Below are 20,210 nucleotides of genomic sequence, written 5' to 3' on the forward strand. Positions count from 1 at the left end.
TCTTGGCTATTCATTTAGGCTCCCACTGTCTCTTGGTATATACCTCTTCTCCAGCCTTCTGTGTCTTGTTGATTTCTTTTGATGAGTGAGAGCACAGAGAGCTAAGCCTACTAGAGAAAAATAAATGAACTAGTTGTGATGCTGGGAGCGTGCTGCGTCTTGCTTGTCAGCCTTAAACCGGAGGTAGGAGGTGGGTTGTTTCTCATCTACTGAGTAAAGCGTTAAGTGTTTTACTTTAAATTATGCTGCTAAAGGTATGTGGCAACTTCTGGGAATAAATGAGCAATTTGGAGAATTTGGAACTCATCTGGTCTTGGTTTGGTTCGGGGGGTTAAGAGAGTCTGGAGCCTGAGGCTAAATTAGAACCCAGGCAGAGCATGTTTCATTTTCATTCAACCACCTGTAATCCTCTGCTCTTCCATCTACCTGTTGGAATTAGTTTATCGTACCGGTCTCACCTTTAGTGAAGCTTTCCCGAACCGTTCCCTTTGTGCTCTTTCTTATTAACTCCTATAATGCTTATGGCCTTTTACTACTCTTTGGGTCTTGAGCATATGTTCCCTGATAGATATTTAATATCTTCTCACAGGAAGTGACTCATCTTTCCCACTGGATTCTCTGCTGTGCAGCTCAGGGACTGAGTCTTGGAGATCTGTGGGTTCCCCCATAATACTGCACATAGCACCTTGTATGATTTGCCGTTTTCAGAGTGGACTGGTTCAGTACCCGATTGTTCTGCATAGTTAGAGCAGTTTGGGGTCCTTCTTGCAGGAGCTTACAATCTCAGATAGGTACATCTAGGCATAGAGAAACCCTACACAGAGATGTGAATAAATGACTAAATATATTTTCTGGTGGGGGGAGGCACAGAGTAGGGGGAAGGATGAGGGGAAGAAGCACCCAGTTTAATCTAAGTTTTCTCCTCATTAAAATGCCTTCTTGCATCCTTGGTCTCTTTTCACAGAACCCTGCCATCAGCATCACTGAAAATGTGCTGCATTTCAAAGGTCAGTATCTGGGCAGATGCTCCCAGCCCTATACACAGTAAAGGAGGCATGGTGGTTGTTTCCCTTTATTTATTTTTATCTATTTGTTTTATTCATTTTTAATTGATGTTCACCCATCCAATTCTCTTGGAGTAAACTAGATTGTTTTGATTAGAATATATGGTTCTAATATATGATATTAGAATATATGATTAGAAAAGCCAAAGAATTTGTTTAAAACCCTGCTTTCCCTATGGAGAGGCAGTAGATGCAAGGGGTGGGGAGGGGGAAGAATCCTGAGCTAGAAACCGGGAGATCTGCTGTCTAGCTCTAATTCTGCCACCACCTTGGACGAGTTATTGACTTCTCTGGACCTATTTGTGTTTCTCAAACTCGAGGATCCATGGACACCTGAGAATGTGTACACAGGACCTTCAAGGGCTCATGGACTCCAGATTGAGAAACACTTGAAGAATTAAATATGGTTACTTTAAGTGATATTTGGCTCCATCACTTCAGCTGTGCACAGAGACTCAAACACAGCCACTGAACGTGTGTGGCAGTACTTGATTATAAAGTGACCATCTAGATGATCCAGAATATGCTGCTTTTTAAAAAAAAGGTTAGAATGAAAACAAAACATAGAAATTTTCTTGATGAGACTTTGTGGCTCCCTGATATTACGCTTACAGACCAGTTTGAGAAACACTGCACTCTAGCTGGTGTCTGAGGCCTTTCCTGCCCTGACAGTCTCTGGTTCTGTGAATCTGCCTCCATCTCCTTTCTCCTCAGTTCAGACTTACCGCCCTGCCTGGGAGCGTAGGTCTGCATTCACTGTCACCCAGTGGGTGGGATTCTCCCTCTTCTCCTCTGTTCCAGTTCTTGGGGTTATTAGAGTGTGAAGAGTTTCTGCTTTACATAAGATTCCGTCCACCCTAACATACATGCATGGAAGTCCAGCCTGGCTTTCGTATCTACGTTTCAGGGTGAGAGTAGTGGTGGTAGCAGCTCAGTTTTTTGGGAGTTATATTAATATATACATTTAAAAAGATGTTAAAGTGATAAAGCATATCTTGCCACTTAGAGCTTATAGACTGCCCTACCTTAAGGAATTTATGGTTTTAGAGAGTCATAGCCACCTGTAGCAAATCTTAGGCAGGTTTTACTACGTATGCCAGATAAGGGAAGAGAAGCCCAGGAAGAAAGCACATAGTGAACGAATCAGAAGTAGAGGAGGGAGGATGCCCAGCAGCAGCCCTGGGTGCAGCAGTCTCTGGCACCCAGGCTTGGTACCTGCTTAATTTGGGGAAAGGAGCTGTGTCAAGGCACAGTGATGGGGCAGTGGCCAGCCTGGGGTCTTCCCTCCCAGTTCCACCTGTCCTTCATGAGCTGAGATAGATTGTATTTCTTTTTCCTTGTCCCATTTGGGATGTGCTAAAGGAGAAGTCAGCTTCTCCCTTCATTCTGTCCCTGGTTGAGAGGTTTTAGATTCAGAGCCATCTTTGAGACAGTCCAGTATTTTCCTGTACCCTGCAACTTCCCTTAACCACAGTCAAGATGATACACCCACCTGAGTTTTTGCTGCTCTGGATTTAGAGCCAAAGTAAATGTGAAAGTTAAATTTATATCTCTGTGGCCCCTTTGGCTTTGCTTTTCATATTATTTTTCCTGCCTGTTATTTGTACTGGGTAGCATCAAGGCCATGCTGGAAGATTAGGTAAACGCTGTGAAACTGATCGTCAGAGGACATGGGGAGATGAACTTCTGTCCAGGATTTGGCTTATCTAGCGTTGGGTGGCCTCCACGAGTTTTGACAGGACCCATTAATATTTGCGTACTTATGAAAGAACTACACTAGGCTGACTCTTGGATGGCCTTGTTCTGCTCAAGTTCACAATAACCCACATTTCTTTATAGCTCAGGGACACGGTGCCAAAGGAGACAATGTCTATGAATTTCACCTGGAGTTTTTGGACCTTGTGAAGCCAGAGGTATGTTCTTTCCTTTCTGACTTCCCTTCCCATGTTAGGAAATGAATGCTAGTGGTTTAGTGAAATGGGGAGCAGGGTTTGTGGGAGAGAAGAAGATAAAAACCAAAGGGGAATGATAGAGTTCTGTTATTTGGAACGGAGCCCAGATTTTAGCTGCAAAGGAATGGGAAAGTTGGAGAACCTGAGTCGAATCTGGGCTCTGCCCTTTATTAGCAGTGTAATCGTGAACAAGTCTCGTCACCTGTTTGAATTCCAGTTCTCTCATGTATTGAATGAAGGATTGGACTATGTGATCTCTAGGGTCCTTTCCAGCTCTGGTATTTTCTGATGTTAGTGATGGCGGAGGAATATGGCACCTATTGAGAGCAGAGTTACATAGGGTAGGTGAAGCCTGCCCCAGGGGGTTACTTTTACGTAACTTTGACACAGAGACAACAAGAAAAATAGAAATCAGAAATGGCTAAGAGCCAGGCACCACGGCACACATCTGTAATCCCAGCTACTCAGGAGGCTGAGGCCAGGAGTTCAAGACCATCCTGGGCAACATAGCCACATTCTATCTGGAAAACACACACACACACACACACACACACACACACACACACACACACACACACACACACACACACACACACACACACCCACCCCAGAAAGGACCAAGGCAGCTGGTCTTTAGGAAGAATGTTGGAAATATAATTGAAGCTTCCCTTCCCTCAGAACCTGAGGAAGCTTCACTAACATGGAGGGAGAGATGAAATATACCATCAATCCAATAGATGGTATATTTCATTTTCTAGAATCATACTCTTGGCTATAGGGGCTTGAGCTTATTGATTTGTTTTTTGAAAACGCATTAATAGTAAGCAGTGGCATAGGGGCAGAGAACCAGCCTGTCATGGCGCTTGCTTTGGAGACAAAGGGAGAGGCCATGTAGACAAACAACAAGCTGAAACAGCCTCTAAGAACTTGAGTTTAGTTGGGAAGACTCCCTAGGTTGGCCCTTGTAGAAGCGCTGTAACTGATCCAGTACAGTTCTGGCCTTGATGCAGGCATTTCTAAAAACAAAGGTTTGCTAAGCCAGGGACAGTCATTTTCATGAGAGAAACATTTGGAAGCTGAGGGTGCCCTTGAGAGGGTGATTGGACACAGTGCCTCGCATGATGTGGCTCTGGCAGGAGGTTCATGCTGGTTATCTGCCTTTCTTAATCTGATATTCTTCTGTGTCATTCACTGGGAAAATTAGAGAAAGACACTGCTGTTCTTACCATTTATTCTTTGTGCAAGCCTTTGGTCCAGAGGATTCCTTTGCATCAGGACATGAGCAGGAAAGGAAATGAGCAGCCTCTCTGTCGAGCAACGCTGGCGTGGTGCAGTTCCAAGGAATGGAAAAGGGCATGCTCACATTCTCACTTTCTCTCCTAGCCGGTTTACAAACTGACCCAGAGGCAAGTAAACATTACAGTACAGAAGAAATTGAGTCAGTGGTGGGAGAGACTCACCAAGCAGGAAAAGAGACCTCTCTTCTTGGCCCCAGACTTTGATCGCTGGCTGGATGAATCTGATGCGGAAATGGAGCTCAGAGCCAAGGTGAGTAAGGATCCCAGGACCTGGCCAGTGAAGACAAATCATGAGGAACCCGAGTTAGGTGGGCCACTTCAGATACCTCTCAGGGTCTGATAGAAGAGGGACAAAGTTAAAAATTCACTTAAAGACCTGGCAACATGATTTTAAAGAAGTACTGGCCATGTATTTTGTAGACTGTCCCTCAATTGGGATTAATCTGATGTGTTTCTTATGATTAGACTAAGGTGATGGGTTTCGGGAGGAAAACCACAGAAGTAAAGTGTCATTCTTATCACATTATTCCAAGAGTACATACTGTCAATATGACACATCACTGTTGATATTAATCTTGGATCATCTGCCTCAAGGTGATCTTTGTCAGGTCTCTCCACTGTACCATCACTGTCCCTGTGTCTCTGCCCTTTCCTTACCATGCTCTTTGGAAGGAAGTCACTATGTGTAGTCCACACTTAAGGAGTGAGGAGTTATGCTTCCTATCCTTTAGGTGGGGTAGCTACATAATTTACTTAGAATTCTTCTGCACGGGAGATTTGTCTGTTCTCTCACATTTGTTTATTTTTTCAATCATTTATTTATATCGGTACAGACTCACGGATATTTACTTTATTCTTTGGGTTATAATCTAATACTATGTTATTTTTTTTGTTGCTCAAATTGTTTCAGCTTTGGCCACTGGGAGCTCTTTCCTTTGGCTCGTGTCTTTTTAAGAAAGCTCCATCATTGTGCAACTTTTTTTTGAGCACTTCCTTACTTTCTGATGCTGTAAGCTGCTCCAGGCTTATCTTATATATTCCCTGCTCCAGCCCTAGAATAGCCATTTCTCCAAGGAGCTCTGTTCTTTTTATTAAGAATGGTATTGGAAACCAGGATCTGCTCGTTGCTACTGGGGTGTCATTGCTCTTGGGTCCTTAGAACAAGGAAATACATGTATGCATACTAACCCATGCATATACAGGTACCTATAAATATTTCTATATCATCTGTACATTAAGCTGAATATGAGTTCATACTGATGTTGGAGACATGATCTTAGCTTCTAGAAAAATTATACAAAAACCCTGGAAGTGTTAAAAAAAATAAGATAGCAATCAACTTCCTACTTTAAACTTCTGTTTTGTTTCTGTGACTGTGACAAATGTTCTGGATGTGCTTTCCAACTCTAAGATTCCAAGATTGCCCAGTTGGCAGTGTGGAAGCCAGCTGATCGGTTTAATTCCGTGGACAATGGACGGGTGTCCTGTGATGCTAATGCTGCCTAGTAAGGAGTCAGGCGTCTTGGCACCATGAACTAGGACATTTTCCCCATGATGCACTGAACACAATGGGAGGAGGTGGCTTTGAGGGAGTCAGATTACTCTTCCAGCATGTAGACTTTTGCAAGCATCTAGGAATTCTAACTTGTGTTCTTGGAAAACTTCTGTCTAAATTCTAGGAAGAAGAACGCCTAAATAAACTCAGACTGGAAAGCCAAGGCTCCCTTGAAAGTAAGTTGCCCCTGGTACAATGGTAGTCACCAGTGAACTTGTGCTAGCGGTGGGAGGAGAGATGAATGGGATGTGGCAGGAGAGCTAATGAGTTCATCCCAGTGAACTGTGTGGGTGAGTTTATGAGAATTCCTTTTAGATCCAGTGCTTAAGCTGTGCACACCCACATCAAAAGCCTTACCTTTAATGTTTCGTTTCTGCTTTGGGCATGACATCATCTGATTACACCACGGCTGGTGTCGCAGGATAGAAGAACCTTAGTCTCCTGGACTAGCCTAATGCCAGATGGCAACCAAACCCCACATAGACATGTGGACATTACTGCATGGGGCCAAGGCTGCACTCCTGCAGCCTGGTGCTTTTCTCCCAACTGAGATTTCAAGGGCTGTGCCATAGCTAAGTGTGATTGTCAGCCCTAAGGATGGAGAGTATTCAGTGTAGTCCTGCTATTCATTAACCTTTTAAAAGTCCGTTTCTATTTCTGTCTAACCACTTATAAGCAAGAAGCTCTAAAAGTGTATTATCTTCTGGGTGGTGTAGTTAAATTAAATTCAGTAGCTGTCTGTTACATTCGTGCTTCATGGAAAGCATCGTACTAGGCCCTTGATGTAGAGACAGATGAATCCGTCATAGCACCTATGCTCAAAAGAGCTTACGTTCTAGTGGGAGGACAATGTAGGTGCATGTAAAACTAACTCTGAAAAGCAGAATGAAATAAGCGCTTCCCATTTAACCTAAATTGAAGTTTTTCAAGTTCTAGTGGCATATTTGACATGCCATAAGTAAGGAAGGGAAAGGTTTTAGAGCAGTGGTTCTCAAACTATGTTCCATGGTACCCCGGGGGTTCCCAGAGGTGCTTTGGAGGGGTAGATCGAGCAAGCAGGTCTACTTCAGTCAGAGCAGCTCTCTTTGGTGTTTTATATGTTGAGCTTCTGAATAAGGTTTCTTTTGAAATGGGGTTTAAAAAAAGATTTAAATACCCTAACTAAGAAGAATATTTTTTTAGAAAAGCAGAGGAAAAGAGAATATTAGTGGATGCAAAGAATTTAACAACATAAAAATGTCACCTTGAGATTTAAATTAATTTTTTGGTGTTTTAAAGGGACAAACTTCCGAGATAGGTATAAATTCTTATGTATGGATTTTTACAGTACTAGGTAAAGCCTTTAACAGTTTTATCTAAATTTCATAAAGTTTTCTGACGAAGGAAGTTCTTCATGGTAGGGGAGTGTAGTAAATTTTTGTAGTTTTGAGGAAAAAAGTTTTAATTGGTTAAATGTTGCTAGAAGTCTGATAGTTTTTGGCCCCTTAGGGTAAGGCTGTTTGTGATTGGCCATACTATTGATGTGACTATTTGAGCATCAGCCAAGTGTCTGTGCAGAATATCTGTAGCCTAGGAAAAAATATGTAGCCGCAGAGTCTGAACACCAGTGCTATTGTCTTGAGAACTGCCCTTTCCTTTACCTCACTCCTCTGACTCAGCCGTGACTCTGTTTTTAACTGTGTCATTGGCTGTGTCTTCATGAGCCTTAGGCTGTAGACAGAATTAATGCCCCCATTTCCTGCCTCTCAGTGTGAAATTGTCCTCCTTTGGTTATGTCCTCATCCTGTCCGTCTTTCAAAGCCCAGATTGGATGCCAGCTTGTCCATGTAGACTTGTTTGATACCTACTTCCCCAGCCTAATGTCATTCCACCTTGAAATTTTCATAAGACGTTACTTGTCACTCTCCATCTGGTATTATGGTTTTCAGAATGTAAGCTCTGAGAGCGGCAACGTGGTTTATCTGTCTTTGCATCCTAGTAGGGCACTTCACAGTACCTTGCACCTTGTAGGTGTTCTGTTAATGCATGGTTGAATGAATACATGGCCAAATATCAGAATTATTTTTTTCATTCATTGTTTCTACCTTTTTGAGCTAGCTTCAAGAGATGACCTTAAAGAAATTCCGGAAAAGAAGAAACTGTAGATTGTATTAAGATGACTAGAGCAGGAGCTGAGGAGATCTTTATTTCCTTTCTGTAATGCCTCCCAAGATGGCCATACTTTGCCAAGTTTTATGGAAAAAACACAACACTCAGTGTGTTTTTTCTTATTCTCCCACTCAATGACAATCAACACAGAAGACTTCTGTGACCAAATGTGTGGAGGCTTTTCCCTACACACCAAACAAGCAAATCAGTTCTGCAGCAGACCCCAGCTGAGTGCCCTCTAATTCAATTCCTACACCGTCTACCTGGAGATAGCTTCAGATCCCACGGGTTGAGGGCTCAGTCTGCAAGACTGCCCCTAGACACCAGCTGCAAGTCCAGGCCTCCAGAACTTCTGAATAACTAGCTATAAGCTGGGATTCCCACAACCCCCTCCTGGGGCTCAATTAACTTACTAGAGCAGCTCACAGAACTTAGGAAAACACTTACATTTACTGGTTCATTATAAAGGATATTACAAAGGATACAGATGAAGAGATGCATAGGGTGAGGTATGGAGGAAGGGGCTCGGAGCTTCCATGCCCTCCTTGGGTGTGCTACCCTCCAGAACTTCCACGTGTTCAGCTCTCCGGAAGCTTCCCAAACACTGTCTTCTCGGGCCTTTTATGGAGACTTCACTGGATAGACATCGAAGCTTGGCCGACTGTGTCAAGTTGTGATTGGACAAAAAGGGTATTATCTAAATCTGGGAAGGCCTGTCTGTTCAGATTCTTCTTGGCCTCTCTGTGCAGAGTTCCTTCCTCCAGGGTATGGGATGGGCAGGTGAAAGGAAGACAGGGGATGGTCAGAGAGAAGAGATTCTGTTTTCTGAGGTCTAAAATGTCCTAACACTATAATGAAAGACTGTAACAAGGGCCGCGGGAGTTACAAGCCAGAAACCACTGGGTGAAAGCCAATATGTATCTCATAATATCACACCAGATGTAATATTTTTTCTTGAGTTTGTTATGTCTATATACTTACCCCTCAAGATTATGAAAAAGACTTAAAAACGTGCCTTGGAGAGCAATGTTCCTCATCATTTTTCCTTATATGTTTTTTCTATGGAAGTACGAGCCCAGGCTGGTGAAGACATGGACCAGATATTTGTGTGGGAGCTTAGGGGCACCCAGGAAGGAAAAAGGATTGAAGTTACCTGGATGCACCCCATATACCCTCTCCTGTGGTGACTATTGCTTTTGACATCTTACTGCTTTGCTTTGCTTTCCAGCCCTTATAAGCTTGAGGAAAGGATACCTGTTCATGTATAATCTCGTGCAATTCCTGGGATTCTCCTGGATCTTTGTCAACTTGACTGTGCGGTTCTTTATCTTAGGAAAAGGTAAGTAAGGAATTTCAGGACTAATTTTCCCTTTTTGGTAGTTTGGCCCACTCCTCACCAAAGGTAACCTTCTGTGCCTTTGATATTGATGATAACCCCCACATGTGTGTAGCGCTTCCTGCCTTCCACTGTGCTTTCATAGCTATTATTTCCCGTGGTCCTCTGAAACAAGCTGACTGGTATTCTTTCCATTTAACAGGTGAAAAAACAGGTTTAGGCCGGGCGTGGTGGCTCACGCCTGTAATCCTAGCACTCTGGGAGGCCGAGGTGGGCGGATTGCTCGAGGTCAGGAGTTCAAGACCAGCCTGAGCAAGAGCGAGACCCCGTCTCTACTAAAAATAGAAACAGATTATCTGGCCAACTAAAAATATATATAGAAAAAAATTAGCCGGGCATGGAGGCACATGCCTGTAGTCCCAGCTACTCGGGAGGCTGGGGCAGTAGGATCGCTTAAGCTCAGGAGTTTGAGGTTGCTGTGAGCTAGGCTGACGCCACGGCACTCACTCTAGCCCAGGCAACAGAGCGAGACTCTGTCTCAAAAAGAAAAAAAACACGTTTAGAGATGGTTAAAAAAAAAAAAAAAAAGGCTCACATTTGCACAGTTAGCTGGAGGCACATCTTAGGCTACAATCCCTTTCTCTGTCCACTACTTGATAGTTCATTAATAGCTAAATAAATTGATGTGCTACTTCCAGAAAGTTATGCAAGTCCAAAAGGGTTTTTACCCTTTTGGAGCCTAAATAGATTCTAAAATGAACTTTTCTTTTTTTTTTTTTTTTTGAGACAGAGTGTCGCTTTGTTGCCCTGGCTAGAGTGAGTGCCGTGGCATCAGCCTAGCTCACAGCAACCTCAAACTCCTGGGCTTAAGCGATCCTACTGCCTCAGCCTCCCGAGTAGCTGGGACTACAGGCATGCGCCACCACGCCCGGCTAATTTTTTCTATATATATTTTTAGTTGTCCAGATAATTTCTTTCTATTTTTAGTAGAGACGGGGTCTCACTCTTGCTCAGGCTGGTCTCGAACTCCTGACCTTGAGCGATCCACGCGCCTTGGCCTCCCAGAGTGCTAGGATTACAGGCATGAGCCACCGCGCCCGGCCTAAAATGAACTTTTCCCAAACAGAATGAAAAAACTGCCATAAAGATATTAGTTCTTCCTAATTTATATGTTTAACAGAATCCTGGCCAAAGTAAATGCCAATGGAAAATTTTTGAGATTTTGATCAAAAGTATTCTGATATTTTATTTGGAAGAATAAATAGGTAATAAAATCTGGGGGAAGAAAGAATAATGGGAGAGGACTTTTTCTGTCTGATATGAAAGTATGATAATTAAAATAGTATATCATTCGTATAAGAGTAGACTAATCAATAGAGCAGATTAGGAGGCCCAGAAATAGCTCTTACATTATATATATGTAGGTGTGTCTATATATGTTTGTATGTATGTGTATATATATACAGACATGTATCTGAATTACATATATGATAGAAGAGGAATCATGAATCATGGAAAGGGAAATATTTTCTAATAATTTTTTATTGGATGGGAAATCTAATGTTTCCAAGGACAATTACTTAGCTTTGGGTACATGAGGAAGGCAAGAAATGTTTTACTCTTCTCATACTATATATAAAAATAAATTTCCCCAAAGGATTTAAGAGTCATATATCAAAACATTAAATTAAATCCTAATAGAAGATGTAAGTAGGCCCGGTGTGGTAGCTCACGCCTGTAATCCTAGCACTCTGAGAGGCTAAGGCAAGAGGATTGTTGAGGTGAGAAGTTAGAGACCAGGTCCAGGAAAAATGTCACTTAAAATAATCCCCTTAAAAACGATACCAAAATTCCATTGTAAACAGTGACAAAAAGATTTTTTTTGTCATGAAAAGTGACATTTAAAATTATAAAAATAAATTTTTTATCATTGTTTTTGCAACCACCCTCATAACCTCCAATTAAGAAACTATGTTTATTATGTTTATAGTTATCTCCCCTTATTACAGTGTACATTGTTCACTGGTGTAGAACAGTGACTACCACACAGCAGGCACTCAGTTCATTTGTTGAATTAAACAACTCTTTAGAGAACCAACAAAGACCATCAGGAGGAAAAAGTTAGCTTATTTCATAGAACCAGGATAAGTCACTAAGGAAGAAAGAGGCAGTTTCAAGAGTAAAGTCACTTAACAGCACACTATGGGAAATCTGCACGTTCCTATAATAGAGGTCTTCTAAAGAAGTAGTTAAAATATGTCATTCCTTAATTTGTGGATATAATTATGTGAGTAGAATAGTTGCATAGGTCAGTCTGAAGCATGTCACTAACCTGGTGACTGTACCATGGGAGCCACAGCCAATGAACAAGGTCAGCAGTTAGTCTTCGAGGACTCTAGCACACTAAGGCAATAAAGATTTTTTATCTTATATATAACAAAATAGAAGTTATAATGTTGCATTAATTCCTTAAAGAAAAGAATTAGTCAAATTTTGAGCTTATTTATTGGTGGATTTTTCTGACAAAATTATATAGTAACACTAAAATGCCATTTTTCATTTCACATTTGACTGCAGTAAGATTGTAAATTGGATAATTTTTGCAAAAATACTAGAGGGATTCTTCAGTTCTTTTGCAAGGACCTCTTTTATTCATCTGATATTCAAGCTGTTCTCTTTTGAGGCTCCTGCAGTGTTAGCTTTCTTGGTAACTGGCCTAACTCTGCCAGGACCTCGTTCAGCAGTATCTTTATGTGCCATTAAAACAGTTGTCCATCATTTAATGTGATTGACTTAAGGAATAGCCTACGTCTTTTAAAAAGATTTTTAATTTCATTTTGCAATCTTTGTTCACGTTGTTGAATGTTGCTGACAGTGGGAAGAATGAGGGACCAAGACTTGGATGCAGTAAATAGGCCTGTTCTTAAGTGGGGATGGACATTTAAATGGAGGCTAATTTTATACGTTGTTGGCGCATTATTGATAATTTTTCAGCTATAAGCTTTGCTTTTCTATGGAACCTCTTAACTGTAAATCTGAATTAACTTAATTTAATGATAAATATGTGAAATATGATTCTCTTTGCCAGTGATTTTCATTTGCAGCTCTTGTGCCCTCTTTGGGGGCATTTGGAAATGCCTAATTTGAGGATGCTTGTTGGTTGTCACAATAACTTGGAAGTACTACTTGCCTACTTCAACAGTCAGGGAGCCAGGAACCCTAAAATTCCTGCAATGTGCAGGACAAAAAATTATTTTGCATAAAATGTCCGTGGTGCCCTGGCTGAGAAACACTGCAAAGGAGAACGTAGGGATGCGGGATATCAAGGGAGCGTCAGCAGGAAAAATAAAGGATTTTATATTCCACACCACTTGGAATTAATACCGCATTTGCTAACCTCATAGAAGCAATAACTATCATTTTAAATTATCATATAATCTGTCAACTATCTATTATAGTTTACTTAAACTTTCTTTACTCTTGGATGTGTAGACCATTTCTACTTTTTAATGCCTGTAGAAATAAATAATGTTTCAGAGAACAACCGTATTCATAAAGCTTTTTTAAAAGTCATTTTAGATTTTTTAAGTTAGGATACATGCTCAGAATAAGAATTATTAAGTCTGAAGATACAAACACAATTAAGGTTTTTGAAACCTAAATTTATTCAATATTTTTTTCTCTCTGCATTTATTTATAATTGTGCAGTTTTTGAGATTTGAAAAGACTAGATTGCATTCAATACATGTGATATAGTTTTAGCTTTGAGTTAGATGAGATAATGAATCTGAAAAGAGTTATGTCTGTGCTTGATTCGTCGATTTTTCAGCATATAATAAGTGCATGAAGCCTAGGTGTGCTTTTTTCTTGCCTTTTAAAAATGAGAAAGGCAACAGGCTCCTGTAGTCTCAGCTCCTAGGGAGGCTGAGGTGGGAGGATTGCTTGAGCCCAGGAGTTCGAGCCCCGCTTGGGCAACATCCAGTTAGAAACTTGAATCTCACTGGATGTTTGTTATTCCTTTCCTTTCATGTAAATTCCTTTCATGTGAGAAGTAATCTAGTTTGAGAAGTAATATGTTGGAATTTGCCAGTTGATTTACCCTTAATGTTTATCTGTGCCCATAGAGTCCTTTTATGACACATTCCACGCTGTGGCCGACATTATGTACTTCTGCCAGATGCTGGCAGTTGTGGAAACTATCAACGCAGCAATCGGAGTCATTAAGTCACCGGTGATACCTTGTCTTATCCAGGTATTAAGCAGTTGAGCTCAAGGGTGGGGAATGAAAGATTTCATTATTTATCTAGTAGGTATGTCACACTTGGTGAAGAATTAGTAAAAACAATTAATGAAAACACCTGGTTCCACTCGTGTGTGTACACTGTTTTATCTGAACAAGAAGGAAAATTGTAAACTTCAAGGATATTTTCCAAAGGTAGACTTTTACCATTTCAGGTCTATTTTGTTTTTTTTTTATAACATCCTCATGGAATCACTAAATTATACAGAAACAGCTTTAAAGCTAAGGAAATTTGATTCTCAAGTAGGAGCAGAAAAACCTATCCTCAGTTTCCTTAGAAATGTCTTGGTCTCCTCCCACCTCAGGTAAAGGGTGGCGGTCAAATACCTAGGAACTCTTTCCACTTTGGAAATGAGCAGCTTCCAAAGATTGTAAAACCAAAGAAATAGGCACTGGCAGCAAGAAACAGCAGAACAGCAGACTGTACACCACTGTGGTGGTGCACGCCTGTCGTCCCAGTCACTGGGGAGACTGAGGCAGGAGGATTCACATATGAGTATTATCAGATGTAGACAAGAAAATAATCATGTTTAAAGAGAACTTGACGATTTGAGGAGGAAACAATAAACTAAAGAATAAGTAAGCAGATCTGAAAAGGAGGCAAATAGACCTTCTATTAATGAAAAATACTGTCATCAATTCTTAAATTTAATGGATAGTTTTTGTAGTAGATTAACATAGCAGAAGAGAAAATTTCCAACTGTTTGAGATACAGAGTGGAATAGAGAGCACAAAAAGTAAATATGCAGACAAAATGTCCTTGAATTGTAAGACTCAATATTATAACAGTCAGTTCTGGTACTTACCTATACATTAAATACAATTCCAATCACAGTCTAAAAAATCTTGGAATGTGCCAAGAAAATTCTAAAGTTTTGTGGAAAAGCGGAGGTCTACCCAGGATAGTAGCAGTATTATCAACAGCTAAAATGTGCAACTCGTGTCCATCGACAGGTGAATGGGTAAGAAAAATGTGTTCTATACATATGGTAGAATATTATACAGCCTTAAAAACAAAGGGAATTCTGACATTGCTATAACATGCATGAACCTTGAGGACATTATGCTAAGTGGAATAAGCCAGTCACAGAAAATCACATACTGCAGGATTCTACTTACGTGGGGTACTCAGAATAGTCAAAATCATAGAGACAGGAAGTAAAATGGTATTTGCCAGGGGCTGGAGGTATAGGGAGTTATTGTTTCTTTTGGTCATAGTTTCAGTTTTACAAGATGAAAAGAGTTGTGGAGAGGGATGGTGCTGACAATTGTACAGTATGAATGTATTTGATACCACTGAACGATACACTTAAAATGGTTACAGTGGTAGATTTTGTGTTGTTTATATTGTACCATAATAAAAAACGGAGGAGAAAAAAAATGTAAAAGGGCCAGGAATATTCATCTAAGAAGAACCCAAGTTGGGAGACTTACCCTACAAGAAATTAAGACATTATAAGGATTTAGTAAAGCTAGGTGCAGTGGCTTGTGCCCGTAGTGCTGGCTACTTGGGAGGCTGAGGCGAGAGGATCACTTGAACCCAGGAGTTGGAGACCATCAAGAGTAGAGTGTCGGCCAGGCGCGGTGGCTCACGCCTGTAATCCTAGCACTCTGGGAGGCCGAGGCGGGTGGATTGCTCGAGGTCAGGAGTTCGAGACCAGCCTCAGCAAGAGCGAGACCCCGTCTCTACTAAAAATAGAAAGAAATTCTCTGGACAACTAAAAATATATATAGAGAAAAAATTAGCCGGGCATGGTGGCGCATGCCTGTAGTCCCAGCTACTGGGGAGGCTGAGGCAGTAGGATCGCTTAAGCCCAGGAGTTTGAGGTTGCTGTGAGCTAGGCTGATGCCACGGCACTCACTCTAGCCTGGGCAACACAGCAAGACTCTGTCTCAAAAAAAAAAAAAAAAAAAAAAAAAAGAGTAGAGTGTCTATCATATATGGGAATGCCTTACAGCAGTGACAGTGAATAGACTGTAGCCATAGGCATCAACATAGATCAATCTCTGGGCTATAACTCTTTGAGTAAGAAGCAAGTCACAGAATAATACGCATAGCATGATTTCAAAAAATTTTTAAAACAGGCAAAATGAAACAACATACTGTTTAGGAATATACACACAAGCAGTAACCTGTAAAGAAAAGCATGATTAATACAGGAGAGTAGTTACCTATGGGGGGGTGCCATGCTTGTGGTGGTCTATTTCTTAAATTGTGTTATGTAGATCCAAATTTTTATTTGGCAGTATTCTTTAAACTGTGTTTAAATGTGTGTGTGTTTTTAATATACTATTTATGACATATTTACACACATGCACAAATGCTGCACCTGTCTAGTCACAAAGACTGGGTGGGCACTTTGACTTATTTTAAAACTGGAGCAGGATTAAACTAGTTGAGCTCAGTCTTTTCCATTTACCTTGCATTTAGTGGGGTTAGGTTTCAGATAACACATTTATATAACTTTTATATATATTTTATTAACGTTTTGCTCTCTTTTGGGTCTTCCCAATAGCTTCTTGGAAGAAATTTTATTTTGTTTATCATCTTTGGCACCATGGAAGAAATGCAAAACAAAGCTGTGGTTTTCTTTGTGTTCTATTTGTGGAGCTCAATTGAAATTTTCAGGTGGGTAGAAATGCCAGGTTGGTGATTAAATGCTTCCCCCTCTCTGGAGGGGGAAGTTGCTGTTCTTTGGGGAGTTGCTGTCTTAGCCAGAGTCTCATTTGGTTTGGCACTGAGATTACATATGTGAAGAATTCTAGCTGCATTTATGTGCTCTGCAAAGTTGAAGAAGATTTATTTTAAAGCAGCCATTGGATCATAATTCCAGCCTGGGCATTAGGGAGCAGAGGGAGAGAACCAGAAAAATGAAGGACCCATCTTCCTGTGGCTTCAGGACCTTGCTGTCTTGGAAAGAGAGGACCTGTCCACGTGCAGAAATTCTTGAAAGTGCTGAAGAAGCATAAGGTTGAAGGAGCAATCCAGGTTGGATAGAACTAGTTAACACTAGCCTTCTAGAAGGGATGGTATAAGATTTCTGAAGTTTGAATTGTTGGCTTATCTAATTTTCCCATTCTCAGTTTCAGTAGAAGAAATATCTTTTAAAAAACTGATCCAGTTAAAGTAGATGTAGTCTCCTTTACCAGACCATACATATTCTGTATTTCTTCCCTTTTCAGTCAAGTGGAACAAGGATTTTGCAAATGAACTCCTCAGCTCTTGGTTTGCTGGTGTTTTGACAAAGATGGTCATCGAAAGGAAGAACAGGCAGGAGCAGCCTTAGATTGTGTCTTAACTGTGGCCCCTGCCCCATGGCACCCAGTGTGCCCTCCAGCATACTTGATATAAAGGAGAAGCAGAGTATACGTCCTTAATGTTATCTTACTACTTGGGAAGAAACAAATTTCTTTTCTTATGAGATCTCCTTTAGAATAGAGTATGTCTGATTCTAGATTAGAGGTCTTTTGTATACTTCAATTTTGATGACAATTCATTTATCCAAAGATAAAGTATCTGACTTCCTTACCCACTGGGCACATAGATCAGAACTAGCAATAAAGCCAAAAGGCTTCTGAGCATGCAGTCCATGTACTGAACAAAGAGGGTTCCTTTGAGACCTGAACTTAGCCTGCCACTAAAGAGAGTTCACATCCTTTGAAAATGTAGGGAATAGCATGATGGGAGTTTGTGGGGAGATAGCCCAGAATTATAATTCTGTTCTGAAGAAGCCACGTGTGACTAATTGAGAAATATTCCATCTGCTTGAATGATATTCTCGGGTTGTATTCAGAACCTGAAGTGGCTTTTAACATTGGAATTACTTATTTTCAACAGGTACCCCTTCTACATGCTTTGCTGCATCGACATGGATTGGAAAGTGCTCACATGGCTTCGTTACACTGTGTGGATTCCTATATATCCTCTGGGATGTTTGGCAGAAGGTACTTTCAGGAACTCTAGGTTTCATAGCTTAGCTCCAAGGGGTGGCCAGTATCTGGGAGATCAGTCGTTTCTTCCCCTATCAGCCTTCTGATAAATGGAGGGTTGAACTTTTCAGGGATTTCTTCCTGTTGGCTTCCTTCCATAGTCCTCTTGGTACCCACACCTCCAGGGAAGTAGCTAATTTTGAAAGGTTAGGAAGCTACGTGGGCATATACTGCATGCTTCTTATTTATATGGTATTTTTAATATTCCAGAGTAGGTCTTATTGATGACTTCATTTTATTCTGACAAACACCTAGTGAATCAGTGAGGTGTAGGGATCTTTCACTCCATTTCTTAGAATAGGAAACTGAAGTCCGGTGCCCTGGCTGTTCCTCACTCATTTCTCTGTTGACAGCTTGGAAGCTTATGTCTTAGGAAAACAAGAAGGATAAAAGAAGAGGCATGAGCTTTCTGTACAAAGCGGGGAAGGAAGCATTTCCAACAAACCTGGAATGGAAACTTTGAGGGCTGGGGGCTGAACTGTCATTAGATATGACTTTCATATGGTTCCAACAAGTTCTTGTTTCTCCTTTCAGCTGTCGCAGTGATCCAGTCCATTCCAATATTCAATGAAACAGGAAGATTCAGTTTTACATTGCCATATCCGGTGAAAATCAAAGTTAGATTTTCCTTTTTTCTTCAGATTTATCTTATAATGTTATTTTTAGGTAAGTATTGGCTGCGTAATACAGACTTTTTCTTGTCACTTCTTAGAGAGTAGAGTTAAATGATTAAAAAATTTAAAAGTCCTTATTAAAATTCTTGTTTCTAAAAGAGTACTGTAGAGTTAGAGAAAGATTACTGTGCAGAAACAGATCCACGATGAGAATGTGTTAGGGTATGGAATGATTTCTTCCCAAATCGCCAGTGGTTGAACTATGCTCTTGGGAGTGCTCTTGGTTATTGGGAGTATACCACACAATATATTTCTTGTTTAAAACAATGTAAGGAGCCCTTTTAAAATAAAGTAAGAAGCTCATTTTACTTTGACTAATTTCAGTAGCACATTCCCTATGCCGAGTTGATAGAGATGATAATACAACTGACAGCAAGGAGGGAAGAAGGTAATGACGTCCTCTGAGCACCCAAGGGTCGTCATAAAGCCTCTACCTGACAGTGGGAAAGCCCCCTGCTCCTCATGGAGAGACTGCTCACTGTCAGTTTATGTTTATATAAAATCACAAATTCCTGCCTTAATTCATAAAAACTAAGAACTAAAAGAAGAGGAAAAGAAGGAAAACTAAATTATTATAGATTTGAGAAATTTAAAAGCCTTCCTAACTATAAGGACTCTTTTTTTTTTTTGGCTAAATTTTTTATTAGTAATCAATGTTTGATATTTTATAAATGCAACTATATGTGATCCTACCCAGATTATATATACTGTATACATAGATGTGAAAAGACATATACCCTTGTATATAGGTTAAATATGACTTGAGAAAAAGAAATCATTTTTTTCTTACAAGAGTAGGCAGTTTAATATTTCTTGGTTTTAATATAACAACTAAGAAAATAAAAACAATCAGAATGAAAGGAATTTTGTCATTAAATATATTTGGGAGGAGAAGAAATTGATTATCATACATAGAACTTCACGTTTAAAGATAACCTCCTAACTCATACCTTAAAAGGTATTAAAGTTCTAATACCTTTCAATGTTAATTTATGTCTTCTCTTTGCTTTATTTTACAAAAGACTTGAGGTGGCCCTAAATGAGCATAGCTGTCTGGTCTCCTAGGCACAGAAGGATGCCACAGTAGGTAGTATATTAGCTCTCTGTTGCCGTGTGACAGATTACCCCACTAGTTAGCAGCTGAAAGGAACACACATTTATCATCTCACACAGTGTCTGAGGGTCAGGAAGCAGCCTGGCTGGCTTTTCTGGCTCAGGGTCTCTCGTGAGGTTGCAGTCAAGCTGTCAGCTGGGGCTGTGGTTTCTGGAGACTTGAGTGGAGCCAGAGTATCTGCTCTAAGCTCACTCTTGTGGCTGTTGACAGGAGGCTTCAGTTTCTTGCCACAGTACGTCTCCACACGGTTGCTCATGGCATAGCTTCCCCCAGGGCCAGTGGTCAGAGGGAGAACCAGAAGCCACAGTGCCTCTTAGAACCTAATGTCACCAGTGATGTGACATCACAGCAGTATACTGTGGGTTGGTCTGTGTGATGAGATACATGAGGGTCTGAAATAACGGGAGGTGTGGGAATCGCTGGGGATCCTCTTGGAGGCTGGCTGCCCCAGACGGAGAGGAAGACCACAGAAAGGAAGCCCAGGAAGCCAGAAAGCTCAGTGGTCTTGGTCATTTAGTATCGAGGGAGAAGAGACCTACACCATAGCTTTAGGAGCCCTCAACATATCAGTACATGCAGGGCTACAGTTAAATTATATACATCATGGGTCTAGGTCATTTGCAAAAGGTTAAATTTTATTCCATTCCTATTTTCTGTTTCAGCAAAGGGTATAATCCCTTTCAGAAAGATTTCTAACCAAAAATGTTAAAATGTTTTGGCCTTTGAAGACAGCAAGCTTCAGTTTGGAAAATGCACTTATTAAAAGAATTCTTACCTTT

General features: G+C 40.7%; 1 protein-coding gene across 1 annotated transcript in view; it reads left to right on the forward strand.

Annotated features, from left to right (window-relative positions):
* The window catches only part of HACD3 (3-hydroxyacyl-CoA dehydratase 3), a 41,606-nt gene that overhangs the window by 18,538 nt on the left and 2,858 nt on the right, over positions 1-20,210 (forward strand). The window contains exons 2-10 of the mRNA XM_045541148.1: positions 965-1,007; positions 2,904-2,977; positions 4,400-4,564; positions 5,994-6,045; positions 9,246-9,356; positions 13,478-13,605; positions 16,170-16,282; positions 17,492-17,598; positions 18,178-18,309. Coding sequence (XP_045397104.1) covers positions 965-1,007; positions 2,904-2,977; positions 4,400-4,564; positions 5,994-6,045; positions 9,246-9,356; positions 13,478-13,605; positions 16,170-16,282; positions 17,492-17,598; positions 18,178-18,309 — 925 coding nt within the window. The remainder of the gene's footprint in view (positions 1-964; positions 1,008-2,903; positions 2,978-4,399; positions 4,565-5,993; positions 6,046-9,245; positions 9,357-13,477; positions 13,606-16,169; positions 16,283-17,491; positions 17,599-18,177; positions 18,310-20,210) is intronic.

Source organism: Lemur catta, chromosome 1 (genome assembly GCF_020740605.2).
Source record: "Lemur catta isolate mLemCat1 chromosome 1, mLemCat1.pri, whole genome shotgun sequence".
In the NCBI taxonomy this organism is placed as follows: domain Eukaryota; kingdom Metazoa; phylum Chordata; class Mammalia; order Primates; family Lemuridae; genus Lemur; species Lemur catta.